At 33.4% G+C, this 14,902-nt stretch overlaps 2 protein-coding genes across 5 annotated transcripts in view; one reads left to right on the top strand and one right to left on the bottom strand.

The window, feature by feature from the left end:
• LOC149897740 (myrosinase 1-like) overlaps nucleotides 1–14,902 on the bottom strand; it is a 412,925-nt gene that overhangs the window by 166,723 nt on the left and 231,300 nt on the right. The window lies entirely within an intron of this gene.
• LOC149897752 (uncharacterized) overlaps nucleotides 1–14,902 on the top strand; it is a 175,573-nt gene that overhangs the window by 148,852 nt on the left and 11,819 nt on the right. For both annotated transcript variants that reach the window (XM_090116324.1, XM_090116325.1), the window contains 8 exons: nucleotides 174–319; nucleotides 919–1,016; nucleotides 1,802–1,980; nucleotides 10,535–10,656; nucleotides 11,522–11,659; nucleotides 13,374–13,548; nucleotides 13,944–14,057; nucleotides 14,343–14,510. In XM_090116324.1, the coding sequence (XP_089972450.1) occupies nucleotides 174–319; nucleotides 919–1,016; nucleotides 1,802–1,980; nucleotides 10,535–10,656; nucleotides 11,522–11,659; nucleotides 13,374–13,548; nucleotides 13,944–14,057; nucleotides 14,343–14,510 (1,140 nt within the window). The remainder of the gene's footprint in view (nucleotides 1–173; nucleotides 320–918; nucleotides 1,017–1,801; nucleotides 1,981–10,534; nucleotides 10,657–11,521; nucleotides 11,660–13,373; nucleotides 13,549–13,943; nucleotides 14,058–14,342; nucleotides 14,511–14,902) is intronic.

The following is a 14,902-nucleotide window of genomic DNA, read 5'->3' as shown; positions in this document are numbered from 1 at the left end:
TGTCTGTTACTCTATCACGCCTAAACTACTGAACCAATTTGCATGAAATTTGGTATGGAGATATTTTGATACCCGAGAAAGGACATAGGCTACCTTTTATTGCGAAATATGTACCCCGGGCGAAGCCGGGGCGGACCTCAAGTATTAATATATTTGTTAATTTTTTTTTGCAGTAAGCATACCAAACTCCTGCTACAAGGATCTATCAGGGATGCACGGGATCATAGACACGTCTAAAATAGATCAAGACTGTTTGACGCGGAGTGCTAACCAGAATTTGGATGTGTTGTGGACAATAAACACACCAGCTAATACTAAGGTAGGTACCTGAGTTTTTTTTGTTTTGTTGATTTTAAGAATAATTTATTTTCGTTCTAAGAATTTTTTCTTGAAGATTGTTGTCGATTATTTGATTATTAATGGTTTAAAAATCCCTATATTGTGGTTTAATAAACATAATTTTGAAAAGAGATTAAATAAATATATTATTACTTTTCGAAACTTGTTAAATTAGTAACGAAATAATATATAACCCTCCTTTTGCTTTGCCGTAGTCGGGTAAAAACTGAAGCATTTACATTGTGTTTAGCTGCAAAATAGAGCTAATCGAGATGTAAAAAATAATTTTATTTCTATTTGAGTTTATATTGCTATGGTAGTTTTAATAATCTACTATATAAAAATAGTCGGGTTTTCCTTCCTGACGCTATAACTCCAGAATGCACGAACCGATTTCCACAGTTTTGCATTCGTTAATCGTTGGAAAGGTCTCGGGCTCCGTGAGGTTTATAGCAAAGAAAAGGTGTCTCTGGTGGCGAAACGGAGTTCGCCCGGTTTGCTAGTATGATATAAAAAAGTTGAAATCTTTGGTAACATAAATAATATTCGATGATAAATTAATATATTTAACCTTTACAGATCTATTTAAATTTCACACACTATGCTCTCGTTAAGCCAAATGAATGTGAAGACAATGTCGTCGAGGTTTTTGGATACACACTGGAATATGAAGCGAGGTATTTAATTATTATTACAATTACTAGATTCTTCGGTAAGATTTTCGTGGTTTATTAATAGAACAGCGTCTTAAATAGTATTCTATGGGCCATTATAAATAACAAACACACTGTTATATTCTAGTAGATATATACATATTTTTTATGTGTTGTGTGTGTTATCGCAAAATGTGTTGGTAAGCGCATAACTCGAGAACGGGTGGACCGATTTCGATAATTCTTTTTTTATTATATTCCTTGAAGTACGAGGATGGTTCTTATGTAGAGAAAACGTAAACATGTACCACGGGCAAAGCCGGGGCGGACCGCTAGTTTTTTATAAAAAACTATTAAATGTATGATATCTAGCACACAGAAAAGAAAAGACTGAATTAAATTTGATAAATAATTTACTAAAAGCGTTATTGCAAAAGTTTTAAACAATTACAATGCCCGATTTTAACAAAACTCCAAAATAATAGTAATAATTTAGATTTTTATTTTTTAAATAAATACACAATGTTTCACTTTTACTTTTACTTCGATTTTTATTATAAAAACTACGACCGGGATAGTAGCAAAATGCCGCCTGCTGCCCTTACAAATTACAATATGGAGGTACATAGTTTATTTTTGAAGTGAAACTTCTAGGCGCGTTAAGAGTAAAATTTCAAGGTCGTGTCACTGAAATACCGTCACGTCATGGAGTAAGGCGACGTTTTTTTATCTTGAAATCTTGCCAAAGAAGTTTCACTTCTGACACGTGTGTACACACGCTCTTTTTTATTATAATGAGTATTCTTCAGGTTAGCCCATTATTGCGGTTCAGTGGCCAACGCAATAACAACCAAGGACGACACAAATAAAGCCAAAGAAGATAAAGGGAATATCATGTATGTGCGTTTGTTCACTTCAAAGGCGGGCAGAGGATCCTCCTTCAACGCGACCTTCACTGCGTTCAGGAGTTTGGACCCTAATAGGGATGGTGAGGGTTCAAATTCGTTTGGCAATCTTTAGGGTGTCTCTATGTATGGTCTTATCGTAATGTTCTAGAATGTTCCCTATATTATACATATACTGTATAGTGGTGTTGTATTGTTGTTTTTGTATTAAAATATAGATTTATCAAATTTAAATTTCGAAGTAACCACAGATATATTATATACTTATAGTCCTACTGGTATTCATCGAAGACCTCAAAAAACAATAATTTCATAAAAATCGGTGAAGCCGTTTCAAAGGTTTACTGGATAAATTAAACAGATACAGTGACAAGAGATTATTATTACTAGAGAAGACATCTGTCATTAATTCAAATTAAAATAGTAGTATGTCATAAATTCAAACAAAAATATATTTGTAACAATATTATAGTCGAGCCAATTTAATAGGCAACATTTGACGTCTATCAATTTTATCTTCGAAGAGAGGTAACCTGCTTAAAAACATCGATTAAAGTGAATTAATCGATACTGACTTGAAACATTTGTCAATCGAACTTGAAACACATTTATTAATTTATGATGATTTTTATTCACAAGTAATCAATGCATTCGATTCTAGATGTCAGATTTCGATTTTTAGAGTAACGTCTCTGGTATTTAAAAAGAAAAAAAGTTTATTGACACAAAATTGTAGCGACGTCAGTTCTTTAATTCAGAAATTGTTTATTATGTTTAGAATGATTTATCAGTAATATGAAATCTTAAAATTACTTGTATCGGTCATTATTATTATAAATATGTAATCGTATTTGAAAAAAAAGTAAGCAAATGTGCAGTTCTAACAAAACGAAATATCATGTTATTCCATGTCGTCGTTACTAGGTTACATTGTTGAATTTTGTTGAACTGTCAAATGTTGCCTATTAAAATGGCTCTACTATAACGATGTTACTTTGTAAAAGAGTTGTATTAAATTATTTGAGCATACAAGATGGAATACGAACGTGATCCAATCTTAATTATTTCACTGGAACTTTCGTGTTCAGAGAGCGTTCGCTCGTAAAATACTTCGAAAATTTGATTATGACTGTTTTATAATTCATTTCTGGAAATGCTTCCATTTTTGTATCTTGTATTTTATGTTATAACATATTAGTTAGTTTTTTAAATACTAATTTTCATATATGTATATAGTTATATTGATAAAATATGAATAAGTAATAGTTGTTAAAATATTTATTTTATTACTTATTCATAAATAAGTAATAAAATAAATATGAATAAGTAGAGTTTCGTTCGTCGCGAGTTGCACGGATAAATCGCTGTGCGAATTATAATTATTATATAGTGTAAAAGTGGAATTATTAACTATTTATTCAGTTTAATAACAAATTATAGACGCTGTGTAACATCAGTGAGCATTTTTTGTGTAATATTATCACTTAAAATATACAGTTTTTGGCTGATAATACAAATTTTACATCAAAGAACTTATAACGTACGAACAGTTGAAGTGTTAATCATTAAAACGCGTAAGCGACGCGTTTTTCACGGCGCTTAAGACCTTTTTCTCGCCACCGACCACTGCTTCGCATCAACGTTCGGAATACCATTTACGGTTTACCCTGTTTTGTATTTACAAAATCACACAGCGTTCACACTAATTACGCTTCATAAAATATCATAAAATTAATAATAGATTAAAATGCCTACAAGAAATTGTTCTGGTTGCATGAAAGTTATTAAAAGCAGAGAGGGCCTTCAATGCTTTGCATGTAAAGAATGGTATGACTTATTATGCGCGAATATATCTGATAAGCGGTATAAATTAATGACTCTCGAAACTAGGAATTTGTGGAAATGTCCAGTATGTATCAGCAAACTACCAAAAAAAGATAATTCGAACACTCCTGCCAGATCGGCTCGGGACTTGAGCCCAACAACTGTAACTCAATTAAATGTAATTAATTCGCCCATTTTACCAAGTGAAGCGCAACGCTCCGAAACACAAAATGAATACGTCGATACACTACTAAAAGATATCACGGGAGGTAAGCTGAGGGACATTATAAGACAAGAAATAGACCAAGCATTTCGGGATTCGATAAAAAATATTATTAACGAGCACTTTGGCAAAATAAACGAATTAATATCCACTTTTCAAGATTCGCTAACATTTTTCAACGAGCGTTATGAGGAAATGAAAACAACTTTGGAAGAAAAATGTCGCACAATAAATAAGCTGGAAATGGATAATATAAAATTAGTCCAGTCGGTAAATGACATGAAGAAAAGCCTTAATACGATTGAACAACATGCCCGATCGAGTAACATTGAATTGCAATGCGTACCAGAATACCGCAATGAAAATCTATTAAACACAGTCCTTCAACTAAGTAAAACTATTAAATGTGACATTAAGGATACAGATATTCTTCTATGTACAAGGGTTGCTAAACTGAATACGCAGAGTTCAAGGCCACGTTCTATTATTGTGAAATTCAGTAGCCCAAGATTACGAGACACATTTTTAGCTGCAACATCCACATTCAATAAGAAAAAGGACTTAACAGAGAAGTTAAATACCAGTCACTTAGGAATTGCAGCGAATCCCCCTATACCTATATATGTCACCGAGCATCTTTCGCCGATCAACAAAACCATCTACGCGGCTGCCAGACTTAAATCTAAGGAACAGCATTATAAATTTGTTTGGGTGCGTAGGAAAAGTTTTCATGAAGAAGGATGAAACGTCAAACACCATTTTTATAGATAGCTTAGAAAAACTTTCCTCGTTGTAGTGGTTTCTATAGTTTCAGTAAATTTATAGCAAATTGGTCATATTCTGGTGCTCTAAACCATATAACATTCGACTCGGTTAAGCTATACTATCAAAACACTAGAGGCCTTCGTGGAAATCTTGCTAAGGTGCGCCAGCATATACAGACTGAAGATTTCGATGTTTACATATTTACGGAAACGTGGCTTTGTAGCGGCATCTTTGATTCTGAAATTTTTGATGGTAAGTTCACGGTTTATCGTAGAGATAGGGAAACATCTTCTCTATATCGACACAAAAGTATAGGTGGAGGAGTTCTGGTAGCGGTATCTAATAAACTCGTTTCTTCGCGTATGCACAACTGGGAGAGCAACTGCGAAGACTTATGGGTCACGATCGAGTTGCAATCACAAAAATCAAATGGACACAGTTTGCTCAAGCTTTGTGCTGTTTACTTAGCCCCCCCAATTCGGGTTGATGTTTTTGATCATTTCATTGATAATTGCCACACTGCATTGGAGAGATCTTGTGATAATTTCACATTGATCGTGGGTGACTTCAACTTGCCCGGTATAAACTGGGTAACGCAAGACAATGCTCCGTACTTAATCACCTCTGACACAAGTACGGGGTACCTCAAAGACCGCTTGATCGATTTTAATGCATTACATAATCTTCAACAGTACAATAATATACAAAATTTTCAAAACAAAATTCTCGACCTTATACTCTCTGATATATCTGAAATACGTGTTGCTCAGAGTTCTAATCCTGTTCGTGAAGTAGATAGGTTTCACCCGCCATTAGAAATAACACCAATCATAAGCCCAAAAATAAATAAGTCCATACCAAGGAAAAAGTTTCTGTTCCATAAGGCAAATTATAACGACATCAACGAAATGCTCAAAAATATAAACTGGAATACAGAGCTCTGTCCGATGGAAGACGTCGATGTCATGGTAGATAAATTTTATAGTATTATCCACAGTATAATTAAACAATGTGTCCCTGAAGTCAAGACTTGTGGAAATAAATATCCTTCTTGGTACTCATTCAGACTTATTAAATTATTGAATAAAAAGCATAATTTACATAAAAGAATAAAAAAATACAATAACCCTATGGATATTATTGAATTCAAATATTTGAGAAAAGAATCAATGTTATTAACGAAACAGTGTTATTCTAATTATTTAAAAAATATTGAAAATTCGATAAAGATTAATCCCAAATATTTTTGGACACATGTAAAAAACTTGAGGAAGGGAAATATTTCTTATCCTTCTACCATGTCACTTGGTAATGAATCTTGTAGCAACCCAAAAGATATCTGCGACTTATTTGCAAAGTATTTCTCCTCTGTCTTTAATCCTTCTATTGTTGATTTGAACTACAAATCTATGGCTTTATCTAATGTATCCAACGTAGCTCCTATGCTCAGTGCATTTTCAATATCGAGTCATACAATTAAAAAGGCATTATTGGCCTTGGACCTGAGTAAAGGACCAGGTCCAGACAACGTCCCGCCCATATTTCTTACCCGTTGTGCAGGCATGCTGTCCGTTCCCCTGGCGCTAATTTTTAATACTTCCCTTAATAATGGTCTGTTTCCATCAGTTTGGAAACAAGCTCGAATTGTACCCGTATACAGGGTGTCCCAAAAAGTAGTGATGAACGAAAGCTGGGAGGTAGAGGACCAAGAGGGCTATCCGAATCACCCCCATGTGTGTTATGCGATTTTTCGTATTTTCGGAGTTATTACATTTTTTTCAATTTTTCATCTATCGCCGAGTACGATGAGATTTTTATTTATTGTGACGTGAATTATTGCGCTAGATGCTTGATTTTTTTTTGTGTGCTAAGCTGAAAGATAGGCCAATTCAGTATGGTAACATTTACTATCGTTAGATCTTCGAATGGAATAAAAAAAAGAATTAAATGCCAAGAAAGATAAAATTACCCAGTATGTTCATAACTTCAAGGGCCCATAAAAAATGAAATCACATAAAAAAAGGTTTTCCATTTGGCTTTTAAAAACATGTTCTATCGATCAGGTAGCTACCCTAAAAATTTCATTTTATTATTCTGAAGGCTTCAATCGAAAAATTGAAATCTAAATATGGTAAGTGCAAAATTTTTATTAACATGATGATCATTAAAACCAATAAATAGGTGTTTAATTACCAGAATTTTTTTTAAATAGCCCCGCTGTTGCTCAATGCAAGTGCGACATCACCGTAAAAAGTTGTCTTTTAAATGTCTGAATGCTTTTTTATCATTTTTAATGGTTTCTTCTGCTACTATGAATTTCCGGGTTATTTTGTCCAAATTGTGGCATTCTCTCAAGTAGCCGAGGTCTTTTTAGTATCCCCATTAAAACAAATCAATGGGGTTTAGGTCGAGGGACCGTGGAGGCCAGGCTTTAAAGCAGGCATCACCGGCGCATGCGCAGGCTGCAACGACCAATCCACCTTTCAGGGTATTTTTGCCCTTTAGCCTGGCCTCCATGGTCTCCGGACATAAACCCTATTGATTTTTTTCCGTGGGGATACTACAATGACGAGAGACTGCCACAATTTGGACGAAATAACCCGGAAATTCATAGTAGCAGAAGAAACCATTAAAAATGATAAAAAAGCATTCAGACATTTAAAATACAACTTTTTACGGTGATGTCGCACTTGCATTGAGCAACAGCGGGGCTATTTAAAAAAAATTCTGGTAATTAAACACCTATTTATTGGTTTTAATGATCATCATGTTAATAAAAATTTTGCACTTACCACATTTAGATTTCAATTTTTCGATTGAAGCCTTCAGAATAATAAAATGAAATTTTTAGGGTAGCTACCTGATCGATAGAGCATGTTTTTAAAAGCCAAATGGAAAACCTTTTTTTATGTGATTTCATTTTTTATGGGCCCTTGAAGTTATGAACATACTGGATAATTTTATCATTCTTGGCATTTAATTCTTTTTTTTATTCCATTCGAAGATCTAACGATAGTAAATGTTACCATACTGAATTGGCCTATCTTTCAGCTTAGCACACACAAAAAATCAAGCATCTAGCGCAATAATTCACGTCACCATAAATAAAAATCTCATCGTACTCAGCGATAGATGAAAAATTGAAAAAAATGTAATAACTCCGAAAATACGAAAAATCGCATAACACACATGGGGGTGATTCGGATAGCCCTCTAAGTCCTCTACCTCCCAGCTTCAGTATATCACTACTTTTTGGGACACCCTGTATAAGGGTGGCAATCGTGATCTTATATCAAACTATCGCCCAATCTCCATCCTTTCTACCTTGTCAAAGGTCTTTGAGTCAATGGTTTATGAAGTACTCCACAAGCATGTCTACCGTCATTTTTCTGAATCTCAACACGGTTTTATGACTAAAAAGTCTACTAATACAAATCTTGTAACATATGTAAGTAATTTAACCGAGGCAGTTGATCAGGGTCACCAAGTCGATGCAATTTATACCGATTTCTCAAAGGCCTTTGACAAGGTAAACCATTCAATTCTAATACAGAAATTGGAGTTGTTCGGAGTGTCTGCCACCGTCTTGAATTGGTGCAAATCATATTTGGATACCAGGCCGTCGTCTGTTGTTCTCAATGGTAGTCAATCAGAAAGTTATATCGCAACCTCAGGTATTCCACAGGGCTCGAATTTAGGGCCTTTATTCTTTAATGTTTTTATAAACGATCTGCCGGATATATTCAAACACTCCATTCCATACCTTTTTGCAGATGATCTCAAGTTAATCCGCGTAATTCGTTCAGAGACGGATGCAAATTTGCTCCAATCAGATCTGCAAAAATTAAATGAATGGTGTTCTTGTAACATGATGCTTCTGAATTGTGACAAATGCTACCATATAAAATTTACGCGCAAACACAAGATCATAGAGTCTTCATACAATATTCACGGATCGTTGTTGCAAGAAATTAAGGTAGTTCGAGATCTTGGAGTTTACCTTGATTCACAATTACGCTTTACATCTCATTACGACAACATCTTGGCTGCAGCATATCGATCGCTTGGCTTCATTCTACGGTGCTCCAAAGACTTCAAAGATCCCAACACAACACTTTTGCTATACAACAGCTTTGTTCGTAGTCGTCTCGAGTATTGTTGTACAGTCTGGAACCCAACCTATCAAACGCATATAAATCGTATCGAGCGTCTGCAAAAAATACTGGTTCGGCGTCTGGCATTCAAAGCTGGAATTGCTAAATCTTGCACAAGTTACCTGGACAGGCTCAATTATTTCAGGATAATGAGTTTAAAATCTCGTCGTACAGTGTTGGATGTTGTCTTCTTATTTAAAATACTCAATCACAGCATTGTTTCTCCTGAACTATTGAGTAGAATATGTATCAATGTCCCCGCTAGGATTCCTCGTTATCCCTGCGCTATACTTAGAACTCCTCCATTTCGTACAAACTTAGGGAAACATTCCCCAATGGTTAGACTTACCCATGAATACAACGTTATCGCAGCAAAGTCACGTGAAATCGATATATTTCACAATTCACTTGCGGTGTTCAAACGTATTGTTATCGATCATTTTAATAGTATATGTTAATTAAAACATTATAAACTTATATCAGTACCTACCTAGGTTCTAACCTAATATTAGTTTAGAATACATATTAGTAAATACGACCTTTCAAATTCTTTTAAATGTATTTTCAGCAAGACGTACACTAGTCATTTAGTCATTTTTTTCACTATATATACATTTATAAAAGTTCATGTACTTATGAGAAATTTATTATAATAAGAGATACAATCTTTTCTTTTTCTTATTACACTATAATGTCTTAAAATAATATTGTCATCCGTTCAAATAATATTTGTAATATGATCGTTGTAATTTCCTGTAAGTAAAGATACATAAATGATTTTTGTCGTAAGCAATCTTAGAATTAAGAGTTTTCAAACTATGTATTCTTTGTTGGAAATTCAAAATAAAAAAATAAAAAATAAAATAAAATAGTTATATTGATAAAATATGAATAAGCCTGTTAATAATGATTTTAAGTTTCTCAATCTATATTATTATAAAGCTGAAGAGTTTGTTTGTTTGTTTGAACGCGCTAATCTCAGGAACTACTGGTTCGATTTGAAAAATTCTTTCGGTGTTGGATAGCCCATTTATCGAGGAAGGCTATGCTATATATCATCACGCAAGACCAAGAGGAGCGGAGCAATGCGGGTGAAACCGCGGGGAACAGCTAATATTTTATATGGCTCACGCCCAAAAGCTTTTTTTATAATGTGTTATTATGTTGCTAGCTAAAGAAAATGATATACTTAGTATTAAAGTGCTTTGGCATTATAAGAAAATAGAAGGAAAATGAGATAAGAGAATATAGTTTGGGTTGTATACGTAGTAGATATATTATTATTAGTCTGTGGTTTGGGCTAAGATAAAATAATAAATCAAAGCCTGTATGTGACGATGGTTTCTTATTTCTCGTTCAAATAAAAGCTATCCTTTTTTCTATTTGTTATATTTTTCTGCTTTCTATAGATGATTTTTTTAAGTGAAACTTCTTTAGTCGTGTTGAGGGTAAAATTTCAAGGTCTCGTCGTGGCAATATCGTCACGTCATGGAGTAAGGCGACGATTTTGATATCTTTGAATCTTGCCAAAGAAGTTTTACTTCTGAGTTCTGACACGTGTGCTCGGCACACACGCATTTTTTCCAGTATGATACACTTATACACTATGTGACTAGACCAATAATACTTAATGTTATTTTTGTATGCTTTAATAATTGTGTGTTTTTTAAGAGAAATGTGACCCTGACACCGAATTCGACTGTGCAGACAATACATGTATAGATATAAAATTAAAATGCGACAACTACGCACATTGTCGACTAAAGGCTGACGAGGAGCAGGATATTTGTAAGGTAATAACAATTATATTAATTAATGTATATATTTATTTATTTAGTTGCTAGAAAAATAATGTGTGTGGTAAAAGATGGCAGCTGGGTTCGAGTCCTTGTGTGAACAAAACGAACTGTTCAAATATGTATGGAAAATCAATGAACGAACTTTTAAAATAGGTAGGTATACCTACTCATAAAACTTCACTGAACTCATCAATCTTGATATGAAAATAACAAGATTGATATAGATTAATATAGATTAATATAATCAAACAGATATATTTAATTAATTAGGCTCTAAGTATTTACTAGAAAATGTTTTCCAATAATTTATATTTAAGACCCAATCACATTACCTAATATGAAATCCCTTGGCTATTGAATTAATTAACAATTTATTTTATGATAAAAGAAAATGGACTTTCTCGCCACATAGAGAGGAGTTATAGAAAATAAATTGCAATGAAATAAAAATGAAAGTAACTCAGCCAGAGTGCTATCGTTCTTACGATCTCGCTTCAAGGGACATTTGTCTTTATTACTCATAACTAGACACGCTTATCTTAAGTGATCGTTCAGCGCTGACATTGCTCAATCTTCAGTTTTGTTGGCGTATTTTTTATCTGTATTTTACTACTTACGACCTCTTTTCTGAGTTAACTGCTCACTGGCCATCGATAAATTTGAATTAAGAAGAAATTATGCTGCCAAACTTTTGGGTTGAAAAAACGTTCTGAATTCAAAAGGCGCGCGAAAATGATGTGTTAAGATTCTAATTTTGCTAATGGCTTTAGTCGGTCATCGATCTAACGTAACGTTTATATATATATTACAAAATTAATTAATTAGAACGCTAGAAGTAATAATAATACTTTTTTTTCAGGTTGCCAAAGAGTCAATGCTCAAACAGACACATATCTTGGTTATTCTTATAATATTTTCACTAATTCTATCTGGTATGACCTTCGTGTTCCTCTTCAAATGTATAAGAAAACTGTATCAAGACCATAAGATTATTAAAGTGAGTATTGAATACATTATGAAATATAAGTACTTAAATTAAAATGTTAATGCTTAGGATAGAGCCTTCATTTACTTTAATACCTATGTGTGTGCGGTGTGTCAAAAGAAGTATTCGCTGTAAGAATTGTGTTCGCTGTTCGTTGTTTTTCTGACTTAATATTATGGCAAGTATTCAAAACAAATTTTAGTTGGGTCTAAAACTTTGTTTGTTTGTTTGACCGCACTAATCTCAGGAACTTCTGGACCGATTTGAAAATTATTTCGGTGTTAGATAGCCCATTTATTTAGGAAAGCTATAGGCTATATGTCATCACGCTAAGATCAACCGGAGCGTAGCAATACGGGTAAAACCACGGGGCACAGCTAGTCGTGCTATAAAGTCGATATGTCAAGGCACAAAAACTCACAAAAAAATTAAATGGTAAACATATGTGCTCAAACTGAAGTGTGGACTTATCCCGTATTATGAGTTATGAGAATAATATTAGTGGCAGATTTATCAGCAAAAGGATGATGATATTACATCATATTGAGAGGGACCTTGTCTTATCGTGTAAAATGTTTCTTTTTATAAAAGTAGCTGCTCCGGCTCTGCTCGTATCGATCTGAAATAAAAAAGATGAAATTAAATAATGAATAATGTAGCTTTTAGTTGGTGGAAGTATTTTCTAGAACTAAGAGCTTATTTGTTAGGTACAAAGAAATTACCAAATAAAGATAACAATAAGTAAAATTTTCTAATTATTGAAATTAAATCTATTATGATTATGATTTGACTATTTTACTGCTGAATAATGTATAAGCCTTTGTTCTTCCAAGGGCCGATTTTTCAATGCTTGGATTAAACTTATCCGTCCAATTAAGTATTACACGATAATATTTAAATTTCACGTAAACTGTCAAATACGGGCAATTAGAATACGTTTTTAAAATGGTAGTTTTATACATTATTCGACGAATAAGTTTTATCCAAGCATTGAAAAATCGGCCCTAAATAATATGTATATTAAGAACTAGTGTTAAGAACAGAGATAAAGTTTTGATACAACTACGTTATGATACGCACACAACTACAATCATAAGGTGCTTGTGTGCGTGCATACTGTTAAACCTCTTTGTTTTAAATGTGATTGTTCCGTGATTTAGCTTCGTTTTAAGCTTTTAACTGGGAAATTGTTTAGTAAACTGTAAAACAATTTCATCCCTTTTTCTACAATAAGGAAATACGGAAAAACCTTTGGGAACAAAGTTAAAAAAAGTTCGTTCAGGAAACGTTTAAGTAAAGGCGATGTAATTTTATTGTTTAAGTTTATTCATTGTTACAAGTTTTTAATTTACTTGTCATTGGTCAAAGTAAAACATTCGGTGTGACCAAAAATTTTTGTTGTTTTACTGCATGTTTTTAAAGTGAAACTTGCGAGTAAACTTTGTCGCGTCTTGGCAATACTGTCACGTAATGGAGTAAGGCGGCGATTTTGGTATCTTTGAATCTTGCCAAAGAAGTTTCACTTTTGACACGTGTGCATGTGTGTGACGGCACACACGCGTTTTTTTATATCTGTTCTATATAAACGTGAACTGCAAACGGCAAACATTTCAAAACCAAAATCATCTCATTAGGTCCAACCGTTCTCGAGTTTTAGCGAAACCAACGAACAGCAATTCATTTTTATAAATATATAGATATATTTACGTAATTTTCATACTTTTAGGAGCACATACGACAATCATGTGAGGATCGTCTAGACAGTCTGGTCAGCAGTCGTCTTACATTAGATGCTAAGCGGTTGCAAAGAGATAGCGAACCTAGAGCAAGTCTGGAGAGAGACAATCATACGAATGAAATGTTCAAACAACAGAGGAAATATTCGCAACAGAAGATACGGCGGGTAAGTACAAAATTGTTAAGAAATTATATATTTTGTGAAATGAGAAATTTAGCTAGCGACTACTAGCTTGCTATTTGACTTATGATGTTTTAGATGTTTTCTTACTGTAAAAGCTGTTCGAATTTAAATTTATTTTGTTTGAGTTTATCAAATGTAAATAACCATATGATAGTTCAATTTTATCAGTGAAGGCACAGGATGAAGCTGGTCAAATAATATGTACTTGTGTTTTTAGAATAAAAACTAGGTACCTATCAATAAATTCAAGAAGTATATAAATTTAATAAGAATCAATACGTATGTGTATTTCGCAGGAATATTTATAGTGAATAACAACAAAACACAGAAAATAATACTATATAATTCAACATAATATCTCATCAATTTTGCAGCCCACAAGCATAGATTCAGACTTCATACAAGAAACACGTCTGGACTTAGAAGACGAACCCTGGAGGCGTGAAGTTGAAACTGTTCATGAAGACGACGTTAAAGTTGAAAGAAATGGTAAAAAAACTTTTTTAAAGTGAAACTTTTATTACATCGTCTCAAACTTTTTGGTCTGTGTAGCGCATGTCGCGTGTATCGCGGCTGCCGAGTAGGTATACCTACTCGGCAGCCGACCGTCACGCGACATGCGCTACACAAAGCGGTGTTCGGAACCGTTCGAACAGTTTCACTTTTACCGTGGTTTCATAAAACCACACAACATTTTTTTTTAAATAACTACCTAATTTATTATTCATACATTTTGAATATGGCATATAAAACAATTTTTTATTAATAAAAAAGGTAAAAGAAAGAGTGACATAAGCAAGAAAGAAGAGTCAATGAGAAGAAAGGAAACAGAAGAGAAGAAAGAAATAAGAGACGTGTCTGTCGGAGCTCCGGATACGAAGGAATCCGGGTGTCAGACTAGAGAGAGTTTGTTCCAAACTGATCCTACTATTAGTTCTGATGGTAAGTTATAGATATTACTTATATTAATATTATTTACTCATATTAGATATTATTTATATTAATACTTATATTAATAATATAAATAAAATTATTATTGTGTTATTACTATATTAAAAGATAACCACAGATTAAATCTACAATGTAATAATTCGTTATATGAAATAAAGACTATTTTGTAATTAATTATATATTTGTGGCGAAATTTTTAATCCCTTAACCAGATTGGAGAGCGATTAATCACACACACACACACGAACGCACGAACATATACACTGACACACAGAATTCAACTCTACTTGACTCTACACCTATCATATACATAAAAAAATATGGTAAAAAATTATTGCCCAAAACATTTGTACTTTTCAGCTTTTAAGAGTATCTTAATTCAA

This window comes from Colias eurytheme, chromosome 25 (assembly GCF_061535395.1).
Source record: "Colias eurytheme isolate Ceu_HAF_F1 chromosome 25, ilColEury1 Martin Lab GWU primary, whole genome shotgun sequence".
NCBI lineage: Eukaryota > Metazoa > Arthropoda > Insecta > Lepidoptera > Pieridae > Colias > Colias eurytheme.
This window is presented reverse-complemented; position numbering and strand designations above follow the sequence as displayed.